The sequence below is a fragment of the Ictalurus furcatus genome, chromosome 13, assembly GCF_023375685.1.
Source record: "Ictalurus furcatus strain D&B chromosome 13, Billie_1.0, whole genome shotgun sequence".
NCBI classification, from domain to species: domain Eukaryota; kingdom Metazoa; phylum Chordata; class Actinopteri; order Siluriformes; family Ictaluridae; genus Ictalurus; species Ictalurus furcatus.
This window is the reverse complement of record NC_071267.1, coordinates 20,001,700-20,026,166: the sequence shown is the minus strand read 5'-3', so window position 1 is coordinate 20,026,166 and position 24,467 is coordinate 20,001,700. Positions and strand designations below refer to the sequence as shown.

Below are 24,467 nucleotides of genomic sequence, written 5' to 3'. Positions count from 1 at the left end.
CTTTTACCTAATGTTTTCATAACCATACAGAAACATTAAAGCGAACGTTTATATAACGAGAGAATTGATCGTTCTAATAAAGTTTTTAATAATGCTCTTATAACCAAGCAAGACAGCGTCTAGGTGGGTTAATAAGTAGGCTAGAAAGGCCATGGGCAAAAACACTGTCAGCTTCTGGCAGTTGTTCACGGCCTGTAGCTGTTATGGACTCCGAGAATACACTGATATGTAGAATAGGCCTATATGATCTAAATATTAGGTTTCATCCTGGATCCGGGTCTTATAGGCTACACTCTGGGCCTGCCTTCCATGCTATAACAACTGTATAAGCCTGTAGTTAGAATGGTATTGCAGACTTAGGTCACCATTTTCAGTATCATTTTAAAGTTGGATAAGTTTGGTAAATTTACTTGATTATCATGGGCTTTAATATTTATACAGGTCCTAATCCTGCTATGTAGCCTACTCATGCCAGCTCATATCAGCTATTATAAAGTTCATATGCACATGTGGTTTAAAAAAAAACAACAAACAAACAAACAAAAAAAAACGTAGTGTGTAATTAGAAAAAAACGTTTCTCTCGTTAAAAAGCGCCACACTCCACGTTGACTCTGTCACAAGCCTGACATGCGAACGGGAATTCCAGAGGGACCTAATAGACACACTGCGAATCCCGCCTTCTTCTTTCTGATTGGCTGTTCGAGCACCTCTGCGCACACGTCCGAGCTATTAACCAATCATAATGCCGGAGACCTGCTACGTCTGGTTAATCTTAGCTCGAAGAGGTGGGGCTTGTCGGAATGCAGGTGGGAAATCCTCTATCGGAAGTTGTGCATCTCGAGCGGCCTGTGATTGGATAGACTAGCTGTCAGTCATAGTCTCTCCTCTCCGCCCCCTCTTCTCTCCTGCTGCCACCATATCGGCCGTCAGGGAGCGAGGACGGCAGAGGGAAGAGGGATTTAGGACTAGTTTTTCCTTTTAAAAAACAAAAGAGTCCTAAAAATGTCGATGTCTCGATCGACGTGTGCACTCGTAGCCTGTTCCTGGTTAAGATGTTGCTCATGAGGCTGGACGTGTCTGTGTTTTATCCGCCGACTTGTTCCGACACGGGGAAAATGTATCCGACTTTTCTTGGTCGCGTTTTTGTCGCAAACAAAGAAAACCCGTCGAGAAAAGAGTAAACGAGGACAACAGGACTGCAGGTGCGTTTGTCGTCGACTATAATTTCACAGAGTACAGATTTTTTTTTCTTTGCAGTTCGGGAGCATGTTGTTTCAAGGCCTGTTTAAAGAGTTTTTAGTTGGTAGGCCCCTGAGCTCAGGTCGGGAGCCGGTTCAACTGTAACCACCATAGTGGGATGAAAGCTCAACCTGATACTTTCCTACTGTATATTCTGTAAAATTACAAGTCCAGCATTGAGCTGAAAATAAACACATCCTCTACATTACACATATTTAAGTTTAGGATTCCTTTAAACCAAATGCAGTGTGCAGAATTGGACATCCTAATGATGGGTCATGTTTTTTCTCTGCATGTATCATGTAAGTCTTCCTAAAGGCTCCTAATCAACCCATCACAAGCTATACAGTAATATGTGTGTGTGTGTGTGTGTGTGTGTGTGTGTGTGTGTGTGTTCACACAGATTGTATAATATAAACTACCTCGAAAGCATGCACTGATAAAAGTTAAAATAAGGCCTGCGAGACCCATCCCCCCCCAAGGGTCCTGGTGTATAATATGCAGTAAGCATCCATGTTTCTTCATTCTGCTCTGCTCTTGTCCTCTGTGTTCAGTCTTCACAGCAGCACACATCTGTACCAGAAAACCTTAGTCTACAATCACATCTGGCATACGTGTAACTATAATTACCAGATCACCAGAATTACCAGATCAACTGGATGCTGTGATTTACAGACATGAATAAGTTGTATATGGTGTGAAATATTAACATTGATTAAAAAGTAGTGTAAATAAATGGTGTCAGTATACTGATTGGGTTTGTGTAAATGAGGAAGGCACCAGATGCACTTTATATATACACGGTGCTGTGAAAAAAGCATACGGTTTCTTCTGTTTTTGTGTATATCTCATTACTAAATCGTTTTGGATCTTACGACATAAAACAAAGGCAACCTGAGTAAACACACAATGCCGTTTTTAAAAAAAATTTTTTATTGAAGCAAAGAAAGTTATCCAACACCTATCGCCAATGTGAAAAACTAATTACACACTAAAATTAAAATATGAACTGCAGCCAAACGCTTCTGATAACTGGAGATCAGTCTTTCACTTATTTCTAGGACTAGGACTTACTCCTATGCCTTGGATCTTTGTCTTGCTGCATAATCCAGTTGCGCTTGAGTTTCAGTTTACGGACTGAAGACCAGACATTCTCCTTTAGGATGATCCAAAGCATAGGATTAAATACTAGTCCTAGAAGTAAGTGAAAGACTGATCTCCAGTTATCAGAAGCGATTGGTTGAATTTAAAGGTGGCACAAGCAGATTTTAAGTTTAAGGGGGCATTTAGTTTTTCGAATTGGTGATGGGTGATGGATAGCTTTTTTTTTGCCTTTTTTTTTTCCAATTAAAAAATAAATAAATATAAACTTTATTATATGTTTACTCAGGATGCCTTTGTTCTATGTTGTATTTCGTTTGAAGCTCTAAAACTATACAGTTATCAGGGTTCTGAGTAGGCAGATACTGACATGCTTGCGGCAACTGAAAAGACTGTTCAGGTTTCCGTTGCTTAGTTATGCGAGAGACTAGAAGTGTGATGATGGTGCGCTTAAAGTTAAAAGCAACCTGTATCCTGTGCATGATTATCAACATCATGAACAGCCACGATATGGATCCTATCAGAAATAGTTATGGGTCCATCAGTGACTTTTTTTTTTTTTTTCCGAGACCAAATACGAGAACATGTTTTTGTTTTTTTGTCTATACAAATGCTGATACAGACATGAATGGCCTGCTTAGTATTAAGCAGTATTATCAGAGGCATCATGGAACATTTTATTGAGCTCCGTTTATATTTCCTTGTTTTGCATGGTGGCCATGAAGTGTATGTTCATGCACTTGGACTAAGCTTGAATTGCTCATTATAAAGTTAGCTAGTTGATTTCAAATAAAGTGCATTCTTGCTATTCTTGCTGTCTGATGCCACCAGGATGGATGGGTTCCCTTTTGAGTCTGGTTCTTCTCAGGGTTTCTTCCTCATGTTGTCTCAGGAAGTTTTTCCTTGCCATCATCGCCTCTGGCTTGCTGGTTAGGGGTAAATCTATATCTATATTCAGATATCTGTAACAATGTCCAATGTTAAAAGCGCTTTATAAATAAAATCCCCTCTGTACAGCTGTAAGTAAAGTACATATTATTGTCTTCATTACCGCAGAAACCCTCATTGTTAATAACCAAATGTTCAGTAGTGACTGATTGTCAAGAACAGTACACTGGATTAGAGCTGTTATTTTCATACACCTAGACTTGTCTAGATATTTTTTTATCAGGCTAGCCAGCGTTTGCCAGCAGAGCTGGTTGCTGCTGTTTGTTGCTAACAAGATGCTAGGAAGATGCTTTAATTCATCTTGTCACTTTAATTTCTCCAACAAATCCCGCCTTGAAGTAGGACCAAGCGTCGAGGCTTTTGTATGCCTTCAGGCTGTACTTAGTGTATTTCCCTGGCGTTGAAATCAGGTACCATGGACCACAGGTTCTTGGGGAAGTTGTAAGGGTCACTGTCGAGTCCAACTGCCTTTAATTTAAGCTGATAATCATTAGTTATTCTAGCATTTTCTCAGCTGCCCCTAATAAAACCAGCCATTTTGCTGGATGTTTTTCCCCTCAATCTGGCCATCGGGGGGCGTGTTCAGGCAGGAAAGTGGCATCAATGCATACCCTCTATTAATGCATACCCCTCTATTGATGCAACCATACAAATTGTCAAATTTGATCCATTATTTCAAGGCAGCACTATCTCAAGTATCAATACTTGACCTATCTGACTATCAAATCAGTACATCCCTAATTTAAACAGTGAAGCACCTTAATTTCTCATCTCTTTCTGCTTATCCTTGGTGTCTGGAGTCAATAGGTCATTCCACATACATATACCCTTGTTACATGGGAGATGATTATACGACAAAGAACAAAGTTAAACTCTGAAAATCTGTCTGCTTCTCCACCAGTTGTAAAGCTCGTGTAAGCATCACGAAGACCAACAAAAAAACACTCGGGACCTAGGGAATTTCCCCATTGTGGGAACAATAAAGTTTTTATCTTATCTAAAACCTGTGCAGGTATTACCAGTTTGAAGAAATATATTTTCCTCATAAAAAGTTCTGTTCATTAAGCATTCTCTCTGATGTGTCTTATTATTATTAATTTTTTTTTTTTACAATGAATAAATCATTCAGTTTAAGAGCATGGTTGGTACAATGTGGCTCCCGAATGGTCCAAGTTCACCGTAATGCATTTAGAAGGCAAACGTTGAATTAGATTTGGTCAGAGCTTCACAATGCCTCATTCTCTAGTCCAGGCATTTTCACAAGGTTCCCTGATTTACTTTGGCCAGGGTACATTTCTGTTCCACATCTGTGTTTCAAAGTGCTTCCAGATCCCTGATGTTCAAATAGCAGTCTAGGAGGATATTTGGATTTGTTTTTATATACAATATTGCAAGAGAGAATTTTAGTTGCATTCCTTCCGTGCATTCTTAAACTGTATTCGGAGTGGATTACTTTATCAAGGTGACATCGGTAATCAGTTGTATACGCGTCACCTCAATGATAAAAATCTCGAATCCGGACAACAAAAACAAAACACAGGAGGAGAGAGTTTCTAGCTTGTTGTATTTTGTATTTACGAACAAAGAGATGTTTGCGTCACGTGGTCATATGATCACGTCTTTGTACACAACCTGGCGTCCAAGCAGTCGGAGAGGTACTGCAGTAGAGAAGAGACGTGCTCCTATTTCACTTTTGGGTGAACCAAAGTTGAAAATACAATAAAACAACAACCGCAAAGTATATGAGAAGCATCTCTTTTGTTTAATGTCTGGGTGAGGGTCACTGATACGTGCCCCATGAGACTAAATATGTTAAGTAGCAGCAGTCAAACTACTGAGTCAAAAGTCAAATCTTTTTTCCAGTGTGAGGCGACGTCTGTATAGAAAGTCAAGGATACGTGTATCCGGACAGGAGTACAATTATCAGACAACCGCTGACTAAAAAAACTTCTCCAAGAATGCCTGAGAAAAACACAATTATAAAATAATAATAATAATAAATAATAATAAAATCGCAGGGGCACACCTGTAAAATAGTAAATTACCCTCAAGTAAATTTAATCCCATCTAAATAGGGCTTTAATTACAATTTTTAAAATGCATTTTTTTAATAAACACATAACAAGTGCTGCACTTATTTCCCACTTATGACATAGTAATTACGAAGTCGTTCAGCATTAATTGGGTAGCTAGTCTCATCTATTTTGGCACGTTCTTAACATTTCTTACATCCCTTATTCTTAAAATGTGCATAATGTAACCAGCAGTTAGAAGTGGAAACAACAGCCTCTTCGGTAACTAAAAACCAAGAATGACCCCCAGTTGACCACTGCAATCGTTCTTTTACTCTTCCATGATGAAAGGATAATGGGCAATAACAAGTCTGAGAATTATTTCCTCTTAAAGCTTTCACTTTGTGTAGACAATTAGATAAGGGAAAGAATATAACACTCCTATTTGGTGTGTAGGTGCTTTTACTCCTGTGGGCTAGTGTTTGTATGATTTCTGAAAGGTTTTGGGTTATTTATCCAGCCTAAGGCTTTCTACCTTGATGGCTTGGAGAAGATTTCCTCTAGTTTGGCCATATCAATGCAGTGTAAGTACTTCTGCAGCCTCCTTGCTAATTACCTCCTGTGGGTAATCTCCTCTAACCTTGAATCCATGACGGGTGTAACTGTATGACTTTACGCTCATGTTTGTCCAAATTAAGTAATGCCCTTGCATACAATCAAGTCAGTGGATCTGGTTGGGTTGGACAGTCGAAGTTGGTCAGCTGTAACTACAACAGAGATCAGGACAGTGGGACAGTGAATAAACAGAACATTTGCCTTCATTCTGGTTACTAATGAGCATATGGATTTTAAGATGCTTTTATCCACAGCAACAAAAAGCAATAAAGTGCACCTAATGCATCTGCAAGGATTCATAACCTGGAAAACAATAGGCAATATACTGTAAAACGATATAATAATAAGTACAACAATCCAAAACATAATACAAAAGCAGGTTAGTGTAAAGTAAATGCATATAATTTTCTATTAACTTACATGTATAGAAAGTGTAGGATGTTGAATGCATCTTATGTGAAGCTTCACATGGACGTGTATATTTGAGCATGGATTTAAACGTTGGTTAAAATGGAAGCGTATCTGTTTTCGTGTGAGGTGAATCAGACAAATGTTTAGAAACACGTTTGTTGTAAATCAGCCTTACCATGGACATGTTACTCTTGTCCTTCAGTGGTCTACATTTGGACTATGTGTAGTTCATGGGGAAGGAAGATGGAAGCTTTTACCTGTGACTGTTTTTATTCAGTCCCTCCAGGATTTCACGATTTTGCAATCGCAGAAATTGGCACAAAATCGAACAAACTCCGCAACGTGCAATTTTTTTCAAAATTACAGAGCATTTTTCCGCAGATCTGAGCAAAGCCCTCTTCGATTCACGTGCGTCGAACATGGATGCAGCTGAAAGGTCTCATTTACCAACAAACATGACTGCGAAAGATAGTTTTGTGCAATTGGGATTTCTCCAATTCATGTAGTTTTCCACAAAAAAAAAGGCACAAAACACCGCGAGCTGCATGACAAATTTTGAGAAAAGCTGCATTTTCAAAAAAATTCAAGCATTTTTTGGCCGCAACAATCACCAAAAAAAACCTCCACGAAATCCTGTACATACTGCTTATCAAGGCTTGTGAGTCGTTTCAGCCATGTTCTCTCAGTCTATCTGAAAGCTTCATGGTTGTGTTGAGTGCCATTTCAGGTGACGTGTAGCTTGCATGTGTAGTAAATTAAGCAGTATTTATAAGTGTGCTATACATAGGGCAGGGCAGTATAATGATATATTGATATAGTGATATAATAACACAATAATACACTCTTTTTACACATTGTCTATGCTATTATACTGAATAAAGTTACTAAATGGAAATTTAAAATTGATCTTTGCCATATCACCCACTCCTAGTGCTAATGTATCCATTGTAAATTGGACTGTGAATCAAGTAGTAAGAATGATCAGAACCCATTGTGGGACTAAACACATAGTGTCACTTAGGCATTAAAGTTCTTGTTTTTATCTATTCTGTATGGATGTAATACTTATCTTGGATGTGGCTGTTAATATCAACTGTTTCTAAGACTCCATTTGGTGTACTTAGCCATGGATGTTCATGGTTGTGGAGAGATTTAACTCAAAGCAGTACTCTGTTTGGCCGTTGAAGGGGGTGAGCAAACGAATGATCCTTTCATGAAGAGCTTAGTAGCTCAGTGTGCAAAGTGTCAACATTCTCTGTTGTTTTTTTTTTCAATTTATTTTCTTGTCACACATTCAGACCGCGTTGTTCACTTTGAAACAGTTGCTCTATATACATAACTATTACATTAACAGAAGACCAAAGCCTGGGCTTGCACTTGAATGTGTCTGTTACTGATTATTTCTCATTCCAAAGACTTCTGCTTATGTTGAGACTTTACAAAAAAGAAAACCCCTCGTTCTTTGCTGTTAAATCGAGGTTGTGATGGATGGAAATCGATTTTGTGATATGTTTAATATCTTTATGGATGTCGTACTTTTATCGAAGCCTGTACGGATGTCGTTTGTCTTTGTGGTGAACCTCACAGTGATGCCGAGTGTTAAAAATGTGATAAAAATATAGTATAGTTTTATATAGTGTTAAAATATTTTTTCGAAGTCATTCTTCTGGATATTTTTGGTCTTTGTGGACTATTCTAACGGATGAACACGGAGACAGAACGAGGCCAAATGGCTTGTTCCATGTGCTGCTGTAGCGGGGTGTTGGAGGTGTGCGGTGTAGAGTTTGGCTGCAGTATCAGGTGTAGATGAGCAACGGTGGGGGTGAAGAGGACCTGCACTACCAGGAAGTGGCTGCTCTGATGTTCTTGGTATCAGAAACCCAAGCCTAGTGTTAATGGCCTAGTGTTTTGTGATTTGGTGCCAAAATTCGTGCAAAGGCTGTCCCGGTGTATCCAAACTATGGAGGTGGGACAAGGGCTCTTGTTCTCAGGCATCAAGACCTTCTACAATGTTGCTGCTGCAAGGTGATGTCAAAATGCAACCCTTTCAATATCCTGTTATATGATAGGAGAGGAAGGCAATTTCAGAGTTATTTATTTTCTCCAGAAAATGTGATCCAGTCGCCAGCTATCAAATGTCAATCCATGTATAAGTTACAATTACATTGTGCACGTTCTAAATCTAGCCATGTTCTGTCAGAAGTCTAGCTCTAAGGCTGTATGGTTGTGCAGCTCTTCATATTCCTTTTTTTGTGTGTTAACTCGTTAATTAAGTTATAATAGCAAGAATTCTGACCTTATCCAAAACTGGGTGTTTTACACAGTCGAATTCAACTCCTAGTATTAATTCAAAAGACCTGGCAATGGTAAGTCTTATTTCCTTTACAAAACATACAGAAGGAAATACAAAAACAGCTAAAGAGATTAAAAATAAAATGCCTATAAAGTATACTGTTTCACTGAATGACATGATCGTGGAATGTTTATTTGAAACTTTCTATTAAAAAAACCTTTGGGGTTCAATAAAGTCCATCCATCCATCTGCACTATATTGCCAAACGTTTGTATACACCTCACCATCACACCAATATGTGGACCTTCCCCAAACTGTTGCCACAAATTTGGAAGCAGACAATTGTCTAGAACAGTGTTTCTTAACTGGTGGATTCTTAACCCTTTATGATTTAGTCATGGACTGCTGTGAAGATAAAGAAAAACATTGCTAAATGCAAATGCTAAAACATAACAAAATGGAAAACTGTGGACAAATATGGCAATAAAACAAATTATTGTTTCAAAAAAGTTTTTAAAAAAAATAATAATAAAGATTAAAAAGGAATGTTCCCCATTGCTGTCCTTTTAGCCAGTAAAAAAATGGGTTATGTTGTGCATCCAGTCAAATTCTGTTAGTTTTGGCACTAATTCATCTTTAAACAATTGATGCTGACAAAAAACATATCCCAGCAGGAATTTCTCTCCTCTTCAAAAAGAGTGGTAAAACCCATGCAAGGTAAATGAAAATAAGACCCGGGTTATGAAAAATATGGCTTTACTTGCACAGAAGACAAGCATGGTTTGTGCAGACCGCAGTGTGTTTGTGCTGTGAGTTATTGGCTGTGGAAAGCATGAAACCATCGAAATTCAAAAGGTATTTAGAGACAAAACACTCAAGCCATCAAGCCAAGCCTCTTGAGGTTTTCAAAAGAAAGCAACAGGATCTGGACACAACTCAAAACATTATCAAAAACGTGTGCACTGTTCAGGAGCAAACACTTCGTGCATTGTGTACAAACTCGCTCATCGCATTTTGAAGCATATCTGACACAAATCAGTTGAAAAGAACCCTGATCTCCAACGACACCATACGGAGGAGAATGCAAGGTATATCCGAGGACATAAAGCAGCAGACGGTAACACGCATTAAGGCAAATTACTATTATGCACTCCAACTAGACGAATCAACACAGACTTTGACACAGACACTTATCAAAATGAAATCACGCCCTCGAGTTTCCCATTGACTTACAAAGGCTACGATCTCAGCTCTGTTCTTGTTCATCTCATAGTTATGTTAATGCATGTAATGGTTGTGCATTTCTCATATTGAGTGTACAGTTTGTAATTCAATATTTGTTTTTATTTGTTAGGCTAGGTAAATCGCACCTACTCAGGATTATGTTCATGCACTAACATTGGGACCCATTTTCATATTAATGTCATGTGAATAATTAATTTAGCACTTGATTAATCATATGCATTGCATTCAATAAACTGATCAATAAACTATTTTCCATTGTTCCAAATACATTCCAAATACTTGAGGTACAACTTTTCAAATCAAGTTTATAACAAGATTCATTTCATGTTATCTCTGGTAATAAATTATTATTGTTCAACTTTATTAGGACTATGCAATGGACAATTATTAATAGTATTAATAACATGAATATGCAAAATTAATATGCATTTTCAACTATGCAACTTTATTAGGCTTATGCAATGGACAATTATTAATAGTATTAATAACATGAATATGCAAAATTAATATGCATTTCTTAGTGTAGTGTAGTGCTGGGCCACGGCTTGATGTTCAACATAAAATTTGGGTCCTGAAGCAAAACCAGTTGAGAACCACTGGTCTAGTTTGACTATGTATGCTGTATAATTACAATTTCTCTTCACTGGAACTAAGGGGCCCAAACCTGTTCCAGCATGACCGTGCCCCTGTGCACAAAGCGAGCTCCATGAAGACATGGTTTGCCAAGGTTGGTGTGGAAGACCTGGAGTGGCCTGCACAGAACCCGGAAGTCAGCACCACTGAACACCTCTGGAATGAACTGGAATGCGAATTGCACCCCAGCCGGCCTCTGGATCACCACCAACATCAGTGCCCGACCTCACTAATGCTCTTGTGGCTGAATGGACAAATCCCCAGATCCACACTCCAAAAGCTAGTTCAAAGCCTTTGCAGAAGAGTGGAGGTTATTATAACAGCAAAGGGGGACTAAATCTGGAATGGGATGATGAATAAGACAGATGGGTCAGGTGTCTACAAACTTATGGCCATATAGTGGCCATATCTTTGTTACATATCAATTGCAGACACTAGCAAACTCAGATGACCTATACTAATTTTAAATAAACAATCCATAGTATTCTCATAGACATTCGACCTGTAATTATAGCACTGGTTTTTAATGGGACACTATTTGGACACTGTGAAGCAATTTCAGTTTTTAATGGGACACCATTTGGACACTGACGCAATTTCAAAACAAAATCTTTAAAAGTATTTTAATGGTTTTGTTTAAAGCAGTTGGTGTGTAAACAAGATAATCTTGTGTTTGCTGGCAGGCTATGGGAAAAGTTCATTGTTCATCTGCCGTGACAGTCAGATTGCTGTAGTTCTGAGCCACATTTATGGACAAAACATACCAGACTCTCCAGCAACTTGCTAAAGGTCTGGCTTGTGAGGCTATATTGCTATAAATGCTAAAGAGAAGGCCAGGCACATACATGTGAAATAGTTGGTACTTTGAATTGCCCAGTGTTGGCACCATTTGCCGGTGTGCCAACTTGCGCCACTTTTTGGGCCAAATATATTTTGTTTGTCCTTCGGGTGCTGTCCTGTCCCCTGCCACGCTAAGGTAACCAATCAAGAGCCAGCTTGGTGCCGCATGCAGGGAGAAGGAAAACATCATGGCTGGAAACTTTTAGTAATATTGAACATGATTCATCACTGACTGCATCCCTAAGCAGAGTATTGTCTTTTCACATGGGATTCATTTTAGGATCCACCTGTTCTCTATCTGCTTGTGTTTTAAATTAGAGTGCATGTGTGTTTCACTTGAAGAAATGATGTACAAGAACATGGCTGGAAAGAAAATTACAGCCAAACATAGACCTCAGCAAGTGCAGTAGGATCCAGTTTTCAATGGGTGATCACTTAATGAAGAATTTAAGCTGTCTTCTGTCTTTTCTTATTTATTTGTAGCCAACACTACAGAATATATTTGGTAAGTCAGAATATTTTTTTGCTAAACTGTTACTTATTATTTGTAGAATAAGTAAAGGTAAAGTAAAATGAAATTATTTAGCTAATATTAGTTTTTCACAAGCTGTATAGTTCTCCTTTTCCAAATCTGTTTTCAAAATCAGTGTGTCAAGGATTAGCACAGATTATGTGTTAGTCCCCCCAGATACACAGTTACTACCTAGTAGGCCATTTAATCATTTATCACAGGTGCATGTATGATTTTATTCAGTTGGTAATTATTCAATACAAATCAGTTTTTTAACTGTTTAAATTTTTTTCATTTGAGTAAGGCTTAAACCAGTTGAAAATATACTAAGAATTTGCAGGTGGTCTTTTGGCCCGTTCTTTTCTTCTTCTTTTTTTTATATACAGCAAACATCTTGAAATAATGTTGCATAAAAGTAGATTATACTGGTCTTCTAAACTGTGCTTTGATTTATATTATTTCAATTTTTATTGTGACTTGACTGTTAAGGCCCTGGGTTACTGATTGGAAGGTCGGGGGCTCAGACCCCAGTACTGCTAAGCTGCCACTTTTGGGCCATTGAGCAAGGCTTTAACCCTCTCTGCTCCAGGGGCGCCGTATCATGGCTGACCCTCCGCTCTGACCCCAGCCTCCTAACATTCAATTCAATTCAATTCAATTTTATTTGTATAGCGCTTTTTACAATAGACATTGTCTCAAAGCAGCTTTACAGAAACATATAAACAAGGTATAGAGATTTTAAAAGTGCGAATTTATCCCAATTGAGCAAGCTGGTGGTGACAGTGGCAAGGAAAAACTCCCAAAGATGTTAAGAGGAAGAAACCTTGAGAGGAACCAGACTCAGAAGGGAACCCATCCTCATCTGGGTAACAACAGATAACATGCTGGGGTATGCGAAGAAAAAGAATTTCACTGTGCTGTAATGTATATGTGACCAAGAAAGACTCATTAAAATTACATAGTCAGACTGAGGCTGAAGTGCATATTGCCTTAGAGCACACACTTCACTTCTGCAATGTTCTGCACTAATGCTAGCTATCTAGGTAACACAAACTGCTTTGATATTTTTAAGCCATATTCATAATGTTAACAAAATATATACACATAAAATAATTGTTTTCGGTCCAGAAACTGACAAAAGATTCAGCTAATTCTAATACCTGTTGCTAAGTGTCAGATAGCAGATACCTAGTTAGCTTGGCTGCTAATGCCATTTAACAGCCTTCATTGATATTTAGCTAGAAGATCATCACACCTCCATTAGCTTCAAGGACTTTTGTTTAAAAATGGTGTTCTCTGGAAACTCTGTGTGCTTTGCTGCCACACCATATGCACATAGGAGAATGGTACTGTATGGGTAGGATTGCAGTAATATGAGATGGTTAAGTGATATAATTGCAGCAAGTTTTATGGGGATCGTGTTTCAAAACCTTTTTTTTTTTTCTTCTCAAAACAATTTATTATACACAGACCTGCTCCAAGGCCTTACTTACTGCTGTCTTCCATCAGGAGTGGGTTGTAAACTTGATTCGCTTTTCTCAGTTTCACAGTGAAATTGCATCAAATCCAGCTGCCATGGTCTTATATAAACAAAATCCTACATATATTAATTTATTTATTTATTTATGTCCTGACTTACTGTATTTGAGTGCTGAATTTACCTGACATTAGAATATGCCTTTGACTCAGAATCATATGTGAGCATGGATTTATGACCATGCTTTGTGTTCTTGTCTAAGTGGGTTAAAATGTCCAGCTGTTTAGTGGCCTACACTAGCTCCCTGTTTTTTTATTGCATATACAATACAAACTGGTCTTTTTTTACTTTTGAAACCTTGAATTGGCTTCTCCTTCTATTTAGCAGAACTTTTCCTATTCTTTTGGTGCTTCCCAAAATCAACATGACCACCCAGCATTATAGTCAGGATTATGGACTATGTTGAAATGTTGTACTTTTGCGAATACTTTTCTCTTTATTCTTTTAAAGCCCAGTTTAATTGGAGTGATTGCAGAACGCTGGTGCATAAGCAGTTTAAATTGGGAAGCCAGATTTTGATGCACAAAGCATACAGGTTTTACACACACATTAGATGTACATTTACATACATATTCCATTGCATGTGGACTACCATCTCTGTGTTGTAAGTGGAAAAAACCTGAACAGTATGGCCTTTGTGAATGTGAGCAACATTTGTATTAAAGTCACTGCAATTACTGAATAATTCATGGACGTTGCCATGTAATATGCTTTAAGGTACATTATTGAATAGTTAGATTTTAAGGTTGGTTTGTACTACTGCTTACTCTTAGATATGTACAATTAGTGCCAGTGTTAAATGAGATGTTATATTACTATTAATACACGATACTACAGGGTGTCCCAAAAGTCTCCATGCATAGAGGACTATGTATCCCAGCACCACTTCGGTTGTGCCTTCATCAGTCCATGTATCATTTTGCACTTGGAAGAATCCAAGCTCAGCCTTTAAGATCACTCAGCAATGGCACAACTTTATTATTTTATTATTTTGTTGTTGTTGTTTTTGACTCATATATCAAGTAACCTTACCGTGGACCTGAAGTAAGATGATGGTGCAAACAGAATGAAGAAAGATTTACCTGATTTACCAGATTATTACCACTCGAGTATCTGAAGCTTGCAAAACGTCTGTTCAAGATCTGTTCATGTTCACCATGTAGTCCCAGCTGATGGAGATCAGAAACTGCTGCGATCTGTCATGCTGAAGCATTGTCATAATTGTCATGTCAGTGTGCCATTTTAGAGTCAAATTAGTTGCATTAAATTCAGATGTAGAATCACGTTTCATTAGTTTATTGGTGCTGTGTACTATGCCTGGTCAGTGAGAGACAGGCTCAGACCGGCATTGTAACTCAGCCCATGGCAGCAGGTCGACTGGGAGCATGTCCATGGCTTCATTTTTAGCACTGGCCTTGGGTCCCTGCAACTCTGCCTGGCAACATTTTAATCACTCAGCTACTTAACAGTCTTGCCCTAGCCCAGTCCCTAAAACTCACAAAATACTCAGCAGTCTCTTCTTGTTCAGTTGCTTCATATGCAGTCCTTTAGTTCCTTTGACAACCTGTTTGTATAGACGTTGGTGATTATGCACTTATAAATACTAAATCAGTGGTGTTGTTTTCTTTGTGTGTCTTATCAGGTTCAGGTGCCCCCACCTCATGGAGAAGGTAGGCAAGGTGTGGAGCAACCTAAAGAGGGGATGTCAGTCTCTGCTCCACCAAGATGGAAGTTCCCGTGGGGAAACGCAACCTCAGACACATACGTTTTGTCAGAGTGTGGACCAGACCCAGGGAGAGAGCACACCGGAACTCGCCAACCTGTCGACACATCCTGTAGTGTCACGGAGGGTTAATGGCAGCGCCATACATCGGGGTCATAACTGCGTGGCAGATGTGCCTCAGATACTGGAGATCACAGTTGAGCAGGACAGTGAAGATGGGTGCCCTCCCCTGGGTGCCCGCAGAGACTCCTATTCACGTCACGCACCTTGGAGTGGCAAGAAGAGGCACTCATGCTCTACCAAGGCACAGAGTTCCCTGGAGACCGCAGACCGACGGAGTGGCCGCTCCCGCCGGAGACACCTAGCAAATAGCAGCAGGGATGAACCAGACCCAGGACTACCACGCTCACTGCGCCAGCAGCTCCATGAAACAATGGGCCTGTGCCTCCCTCTGCGTCTGTCATCACGCGGCACCCACTCACGGGTGCCCAAGCGCAAGATCCAGATCACCGAGCTAATGCTGGAAACATGCCCCTTCCCTCCTGGCTCTGATCTTGCTCGTAAATGGCACCTCATCAAACAGCATACAGCCCCTGTTACAGCTACAGCAGTGGATTGCTCCACGGACTCCCCTAATGCTGCTTGTGCATCCCCAGAGGATGAGGAAGAACGTCTACGTGAACGACGAAGGCTCAGTATAGAAGAGGGAGTGGATCCACCTCCTGATGCTCAGATACACACCGTAGAGACTATTACAGCTCCATTGGCTACAGTCTACAAGCTGGGACCTAAACTAGCTCCTGGGACAGGGGAGGCCTTGGGTGAGAGCCGGGGAGCCACGGCAGCCGACTGTGACTCTGAAGATGATGACACCACCACTCTTTGTTTGCAGGCCCGCCGTCCCAAGCAGCGCCATAATTCAGCAGAGGGCCTCCTGGGCGGAAAGCAGCCAGGGCCCTGGAAAGTGCACACACAGATTGACTACATACACTGCCTAGTGCCAGACCTGATGCAGATCACAGCTCTACCTTGCTACTGGGGTGTAATGGACCGGTACGAGGCTGAAGCACTGCTCGACGGCCGGCCTGAGGGCACCTTTCTGCTGCGCGACTCTGCCCAGGAGGACTATCTGTTTTCCGTTAGTTTTCGTCGTTATGGTCGCTCGTTGCATGCACGTATTGAACAGTGGAACCACAACTTCAGCTTTGATGCCCACGACCCCTGTGTGTTCCATGCAGCCACAGTCACAGCACTGCTGGAGCACTACAAGGACCCCAGCGCCTGCATGTTCTTCGAGCCTCTGCTCACTTTGCCCCTTCACCGGACTTCTCCATTTGGCCTGCAGACCCTGGCTCGGGCCGTCATCTGCCGTGGGACCACCTACGACAGCATTGCAGCACTACCTTTACCCCCAGTGCTGCAAGACTACCTCAGGGAGTATCATTACAAGCAAAGGGTGCGGGTGCGCTGGCTGGAGCGAGAGCTGCTCAAGGCCAAGTGAAACAGAGCACTACTCGTAATAAACGAAAAAAGGGGTTTCGGTGTGGGAGGGGGTTACACTGTGTACCGAGCAACAAGGGATGGAGCGCTCTCCCTGAGGAACAGTCCATTCAGCACTTTTCAGGAAAAGTTTGGAGGAAAAGTTATTTTTGTAGGAAAAGGCTTTTGAGGTGAAGGGTAGTCAATGTAGGGGCCTGAACCTGAAACCCAGTATATAAGCTTCTGGGGCTTTTTTTTTTGTTTGTTTGTTAGTTTGTTTATTATTACTCAAAACAAATACATATACAGCTAAAGCAGCCTCCAGTAGACACATCAATGTGGACTGAAACAGTGGGGGCCTTTTACCTTCCCACCCCACATTTCCCAGCATCTTTTTGCATTGCTTCGAAGTAGAGGAGTCTACTTCTAAAGAATGCACTCATACACCTCCATTGTCTCACTGATTAGCTGCTTGCTTTTATCTTTACACTACTTTTATTCTTTTTCATATACTAACACAAAATTCAGCCCTTCACCTCCATATTTAAAAATGCATTGGAAATAATAATAAAAAACAACTTTTAAGATCATATCATGGATGATTTTGGCAAGATGGTGTGCCATGTGCGGAGCTGTGATCAAGTTATGTTTACCTATCAATCTTTGCATTCATGGTGCTCTGTTAGTGGTCCCAAGGTTACATTCTGTGCTCACCCTGTTGGGAAGAGTTGAGCAGGCATCTAAGAGCAAGGAAACAGACTTTGGGTCTATAGTATTCACAGACAACAAGAGCGGAAAGTCTGTGGAAGATGGACTTTGTTTAGTACTATGTGTTCAGACTGCTGTTCTAGAAGGTTCGACAGAAGGTCTCTGACATTCTGCTTCTTTTCACTTCCACGAAGTGATGTTGATGATGCATAATGTGGCTACAGTGTCAATTGTGTGTTACGTGATGCGAGTGTGCCTGGATTTCTAAAGACATAGTCACTCTGTGTGAAAGTTCCATTGCTATCAATATGTTTTGTAATCATTAATTCCTACCACTAATTGCACAGGAAGTGGTGATCATTGTAATTCTTTTTTTTTCTTTCTTTTCTTTTTTCTTTAAATTGTGAAATGGACTGTCCGAGCCGTGGGAGAAGAGGTGTGTTAAAGAGCATTTAACTCAACTGTGCTTATGTTAGTGGGAGCAGCAGAGGCAATATATAATCCTGCAACACTGGGACCATTGTTAAGCATAAACACATTTATATATTGATAGACACAAAAACACACAGACTCTATAAGCTCACCTTGTCTGATCCACATTGCACTAGAGGTCTACATCTTGGTGATCTTGTCAGTCCCATTGCATGGAATGACATAACTGTTTCAAATTTATTCTATATAATAGTTCTCATAGTCTCCAAGGTCCAGTTGAGCCTACGTAGATCCATAGCTGTCAGTTATTCGACTTTTCACGACTAATACACATTCAATATGAACGTTTCCTCCTAATGGTTGGAATACATTTCTAGCATATCAATATTTGTGCTTACAGCATGACGCATCAGCAAAGAGAATGATGGGGAGTGGACTGATCTCCTCGTGAATCTGTTGTAGGTGTATATTTGTTTCTTTATTTTGTCCCTATGTGCTGTGAATAATCAGGTAGATCTAGTCATCTGCTATTGCCTGGTTAAGTTCAGACTCCTGGCACTGAGATAAAGTGTTAATCGTCTCTACCTGCTCCTGATGCACAACACTGCCCCCCTGTCAACCGTGATCAAGACATCTTCCCATATGATCCCATCTCATGTTATCCCACACAATGGGAGGTTTCTATTCGTAGAGGGCTATATGTCAAGTCCCATGTGTCAGTGAATTATTTGGTTTGACGACTGGCATGTTTGCAAGATTCCCCGACTTGTACTGCCTCATCTGGAATGGTGGCAGTGGGGCAGGCCACAGGCTCACCTGAGAACAATGGGGTCTTGAGAAGGCTGGTTGTCCCTCTCATTGCCTGGCTGTAAAGGTGTGTCATGCTTGGCCTGGTTCCAAGGGCACTCTCAGTAACTTGATATGTGTGTACATTTATCAGGGCAGTAGATGATGAAGTTGGATGAGGGCTTGTGGAGTGTGATGGGGTGTTGGCTCCATGGTGTACTTCCATTCTCTCCCTCCCTAGTTTTATTAGAAAGATGTACAGGATAAAAGTATATTGATACAGATTTTAAATATTTTTAATATTAGCAGTTGTAACAAAATGACTAGTGGTGAGGTGTTGGAAGGGAAAATTCTCCATTTGAAATGGGGATTGTCCAGTTCATGTGTAGGGAAAAAAAAAGAAATTGAATAAACTGGTACAATGTGTCATAAATGTGTATGATATAAAGTATCTATTAAAGTGACCAAAGGTTTTGGTTTTGACTGTAGCAGATCCAAATGAATCCATTGACTAGAGAAGTGATAGGCTTACTGCATCTTCCTCTCTGAGTAAGTACAGTTAATATTTACAGGTTAAACATTTCAGATACAGAGGACCCTATTTTGAGACCCAAAAGGTGCTCATGGGCTTTCTGTAGTATGACATGCGAAAGTGCCTTTCTCTTCTTCAAACTACCATGTTAACTCTGGAGATATTTATTTCAGATATGTCGACATAGTATCTGAAGTATTGACAACTTGCAACTAAAGAGAAGCTCAGTGTCCCACCATATAGTCCAAAAGTATGTATATGAAAGTTTTAGAATTGGATAGTGAGCGTGTAGGTATGTATGTGTGTTAAAAGTGGACAAAGAGGCTATACGGATTGTGTAGAGGGGGGAAAAAAAGAAAAAGCTTGCATCCTACCAGGTTCTGTGCAAGCCTAGACTTTTTTCCTTGATGCTCATCCTGCACCTGCTCACTGTTTAATGGTACAGTGTTTAATGTTTATGTTTTTAGGCCGTCTGGTGTCTGACTCCGTGCCTTTCTGCTTAGAACAAGAGAAACTGCACGGAGTGGTCTGCATTCTCTGAGGCCACCAAGAGACTTACAGTGAGATGAAAAAGACCTGGATGTTGGCGCTGATATTTAGAGGCTGGTTGTTTACTTGATTCTGAATTGTATGTGAACAGAGTTAGCATTTTATGAATTAAAATAAGAGTTTAGTCTTATGGCCCCAAGCATGTGGGCACAAGTAGCCAGAATAAAAGATACTTCTTTGACTTGATAACACCACAGTTTTCTCCTTAAGGGAGAACGTGGCAAGCCATTTCATGAGTAATCTTGCACACTTATTATAGGAGAAATTGTTTCCTGTTCAATGTTATCTGGCATGTTTCTGTACATATAATATAGGAAGGTTGAGTGTAGTAATGCTTAAAAAGTGAATTAAATGAATGACTGGTCATCTGTCTGACGTATATTTGAGTTATTTACATAAGTCCTTTATCGTAAGGCAATGGATCTTGAACATCATGAATACAACTCGTCACTTTAATGCTGTATATGCACATTTAGTTGAGGGGAAGAAGGGTTGAGCAGTGAAGGTGGGGGGTGTGGCCTGGGTGCCATGGTAACAGCACTTGACAGTGATTGGAAGTAATAGAGATTTTCCTGCCCAGTGTCTGCCACCACCTTATTGATCTGACTGCAAAAAAATAAAGCCCCTCAAAGCATTTGTTCATTGACCCTTCGTGAAATCTCTGGAGTCACAGGTATATCACACTTTCTCACCATCCTTGTTGTTTTTAATATATATATTTTTTACACTGCCCAAGGATTGTACTGTACAGTGTAATCACTCACTCTTTTCTTTGTCAGTGTCTTCTCTCTGTCTTTATATCTCGGACTCTTTCTCTCTGTCTGTCTCTTGTGTACAGTTAATGAACTTTGCTTCCTGGCTATGTTACTAAGTTGCTCTGTTTGTATTATTTTTTTGACTTCAGTTACAGTATGCTGTTGGGGGGGGGGGGGGCAAAGGGGGCACCAAGTCATCCTCTCCCACCAGTAGCTAGCTGTAACACCCAGTAACACACGTGGTGCTCTTGGCTTATGCTTCATTGTCTTAATATTAAAAAAGATAATAAAACTGTTATACAATGTCAACTGTTTCTTTCCTGTCTTATTTTGGCTCCACAATCTTTCAACGATGGTTTATTAAAGGTTAATGGAATTTTCTAGCATTTTTTTTTTACAGGACCACTATAGAGTACAGTGCTGTGAAAAACGTATTCGCCCTGGTTTTCTTCTATTTTTGTGTATAGTTTATACTATAGTATATAAATATAGTACTATAGAGACTAGAATTATGCTAATTGTTTCAGAAATTAAAACAAAATCTAAGATAAAACAAAGGCAACCTGAGTAAACAAAAAATACAGTTTTTAAATGATAATGTTATTTATTGAAGCAAAACCAGCTGGGCCTGTGAGAAAATGTATTTTCCCCCGTTGTTATTAATTCCCCAAATCTATGAAACTGCATTCATAATGGGGTTCAGCTGGAATAGATGCAACCAGGCCTGATTACTGCAAACCCTGTTCAATCACATCAGCAATTAAATAGAACTTTTTCAACAGCATAAAATTGGTTAAAAGGTCTTACCCAGTAACACACTATGCCAAGATTGAAAGAAATTCCAGAAATGATGAGGAAGAAGGTGATTGAAATACATCAGTCTGGGAAAGGTTACACAGCTATTTCAAAGTCTCTGGGACTCCAAAGAACCACAGTGAGAGCCATTATCTCCAAATGGAAAAGCTTGGCACAGTAGTGAACCTACCCAGAAGTGGTCGACCTTCCAAAATTCCGCACATCAACAAGTCATCCAGGAAGTCACAAAAGACCCAAGGACAACATCGAAGGACCTACAGGCCTCTCTCGCATCAATAAAGGTCACTGTTCATGACTAGACTATCAGAAAGACACTGGGGAAAAATGGCATCCATGGAAGAGTGGTGAGGTGAAAACCACTGCGTACCCAGAAGAACATTAAGGCTCGACTGATTTTTGCCCAAACACACCTTGATGATCCTCAAACCTTTTGGGAGAATGTTCAGTGTACTGATGATTCGAAAGTGAAACTGTTTGGAAGACAGGTGTCCCGTTATATCTGGTGTAAACCAAACCCAGAATTCCATAAAAAGAACATCTAACCTATGGTGAAGCATGGTGGTGGCAGTGTGATGGCGTAGGCAAATTCTGATCTCTACCAGAAAATCCTAAAGGAGAATGTCTGGTCTTCAGTCCATCAGTTGAAACTCAACACAACTGAATTATGCAGCAAGACAGTGATCCAAAGCATAGGAGTAAGTCCTAGTCCTAGAAGTAAGTGAAAGTCTGATCTCTGAAGCGGTTGGTTGCTGTTATTGCTGCTAAGGGTGGCACAACCAGATTTTAGGGAGCAGTTAGTTTTTCACATTGGTTAAAAGATCACTTTTTTTTTTATTCAATTAAAAAAAAAACCTATTATGTGTTTACTCAGTATGCCTTTGTTTTATGTTGTATTTAGTTTGAAGATCTAAAACTGGTTAGTATGAGAGATACACAAAAACAGAAGCAGAAAGCAAATACTTTTTCACAGCACTGTAAATGTGATTACCACAGGCAAGGATTTTAACACATTTCCCTCAGCTGAGAAAATGACTGAAAACGTATTTTTTTCAGGACAGGGAAATGTCAGAATTACTGTTTGCGGCCATCACACATATTACAGATGCAGTTGATGGAGATTAAGTTGGTCACTGAAAATGCTTACATACCGATAACGTGCATACATGAAAACATGGGAATCTTTCACCCGCATCATTTCCTTCAGGCGTTTATTTAAAAATGCCATTTGAAGGTTGTACAAAGTGACATTAATCTTTAACAAAACTATCAAACTGGATAGCAGGCACAACAACTGCAGTACCTCATTGTCCACCAGCTTGTTTGTTTTGAGTTAAATGGGTCACATGACTAAAAATACGTAATTGTTTTTGAATATCTCCATTTTCTCGGTCCACACTACAACGTTAAAACAATGTTTTCAAATATATCCACTTAGAAGAGCGTTTTCGAAAAGCTCAGTTTTTTGCTGTACAAAAACATTGTCTCAGTATGGATTTCAAACTTATCTGGATTAATGTAGATGTCCTTACATGCCCTCATCTTCCCCTTTCCCCCTAATGAGGAGGACAGTTGAGAGTCTAGACTGAAGCCTCCAGCAGCCAGGGCCTGGGGAGTAGGTGTTGGCCTAGGTCCAGGTTGGCTTGGATTCCCCCATTTTACTGTGTGCTTCTTTGAAGTCAGGTATAAATAGAAAGTGGGTTATGGGTTTCAAGTGATCTGCTGGAGGCCTCTGAATAATTGAAGCTTAGCATTGACAGAGAATGATAAAATGGAGGTGCACAAGCTGGAGGGGTCTACAAATTTGTAACAGTATATATGATCAGACACATCAAGATGGAACTTTGGTATTGACACTTTTCAGACTATATATTTTGCTAGAAACCATGCCAGAACTCAGTTAATACAGTTTGACATGTCTAATAATTTTTTCCGCAGTTATTCATACAACCGAATGCAGCACTGAAATGCAGAACACAGTTAGCACCACTCTCAGGACCACTCTGTCCTCTGTCCTACTCCAACCGACCGTGTCCTGGCTTCAGCAGGCAGGAAGTGTGTATCTGGAGCAGCAGGGGCTCCATACAGCCGGGCTTAGGGTGGAGCACCCCTGAAGACACTGTTCCTGGCTATATATACCCAGGAATCTGTGCTGTGGAAATGACTCTGCTGATTTCTCTCTCTCTCTCATTCACTCAATCTTATTTGTTCTCACTGTCTCTTTGTCTATTTTTCCTCCTTTTCTTTTTCATACTCTCTCTTAGACAGAATGTGACCTTTAAACTATACTGAATACAGTGAACTCAAAATGAAAGTGCAGTCCTATAATGTACTAAGAAACTAATAGATTTAATCAGGTGCCTTAACTGTGGTCCTTGTCTATTCTATTTATCTATTGTACTGCTATGACTCTTACTTTCACTTAAGACAATGCATGGTAGGATCTATGATGAATGTAGAGAAAAACAATTATCCAAACCTCAAGAATGGAGCTGGAGCTGAATAACCAAAAATGTGTCTTTAATTGAAACTCAAGTTTTAATCCAAACTATTAGATATAAGATATTAGATAGCAATTATTTTAGCTGTTCTCAAAGTGCAGACTTTCATATTGAATTTGAGGCTATTGACATCTAGATCAGTTGAACAGTGCAGGAATGATATCACTTTTTCATAGGTGGGTCCCCAAAAATAGTTGGGACAAACTAACAATCATTAATGAAATGATCATTTTTAATATTTGGTTGCAAATCCTTTGCAGTAAATGACTGCCTGAAGTCTGGATCCCATAGACATCCCCAGATACTGGGCTTCCTCCCTGGAGATGCTCTGCCAGGCCTTTGCTGCAACTGTCTTCAGTTCTAGCTTGTTCTTGTGGTATTTTCTCTTCGGTTTTTCCTTCAGCAAGTGAAATGCATGCTCAGTTGGATTGGGTTGTCTTGGGTTGCTTTCAAAGTATACAAAAGTCATTGTCCATCTGCACTGTGAAGTGCCACCCAATGGGTTTTGAAGCATTTGGTTGAATCTGAGCAGATAATATAGCACTGTTCACTTCAGACATCACATCAGCAGTCACATCATCAACAAATACAAGGGGACCAGTTCTATTGGCAGCCATACATGGTCATGTTTTAAGGTGAGGCAGTATGCTTCAGATCATGAACAGTTTCTTCTCTTCCCTTCTCTTCTATTCTTCTCTTTCCATCATTCTGGTTGATCTTTGTCTCATCTGTCCATAGGACGTTGTTACAGAACTGTACTGCATGTTTTTTGTTAGACGTTTTTTGGCTGGTCTGCCTGTTTG

The 24,467-nt window shown here is 39.9% G+C and overlaps 1 protein-coding gene across 1 annotated transcript; it reads left to right on the top strand.

Annotated features, from left to right (window-relative positions):
- Nucleotides 1-803: 803 nt before the first annotated feature.
- On the top strand, nucleotides 804-20,672 carry socs5a (suppressor of cytokine signaling 5a). The gene is made up of 2 exons (XM_053639957.1): nucleotides 804-1,203; nucleotides 15,029-20,672. Exon 2 carries the CDS (start codon nucleotides 15,048-15,050, stop codon nucleotides 16,608-16,610), a length of 1,563 nt encoding a protein of 520 aa, XP_053495932.1. The 5' UTR covers nucleotides 804-1,203; nucleotides 15,029-15,047; the 3' UTR covers nucleotides 16,611-20,672.
- The last annotated feature ends 3,795 nt before the right edge of the window (nucleotides 20,673-24,467 follow it).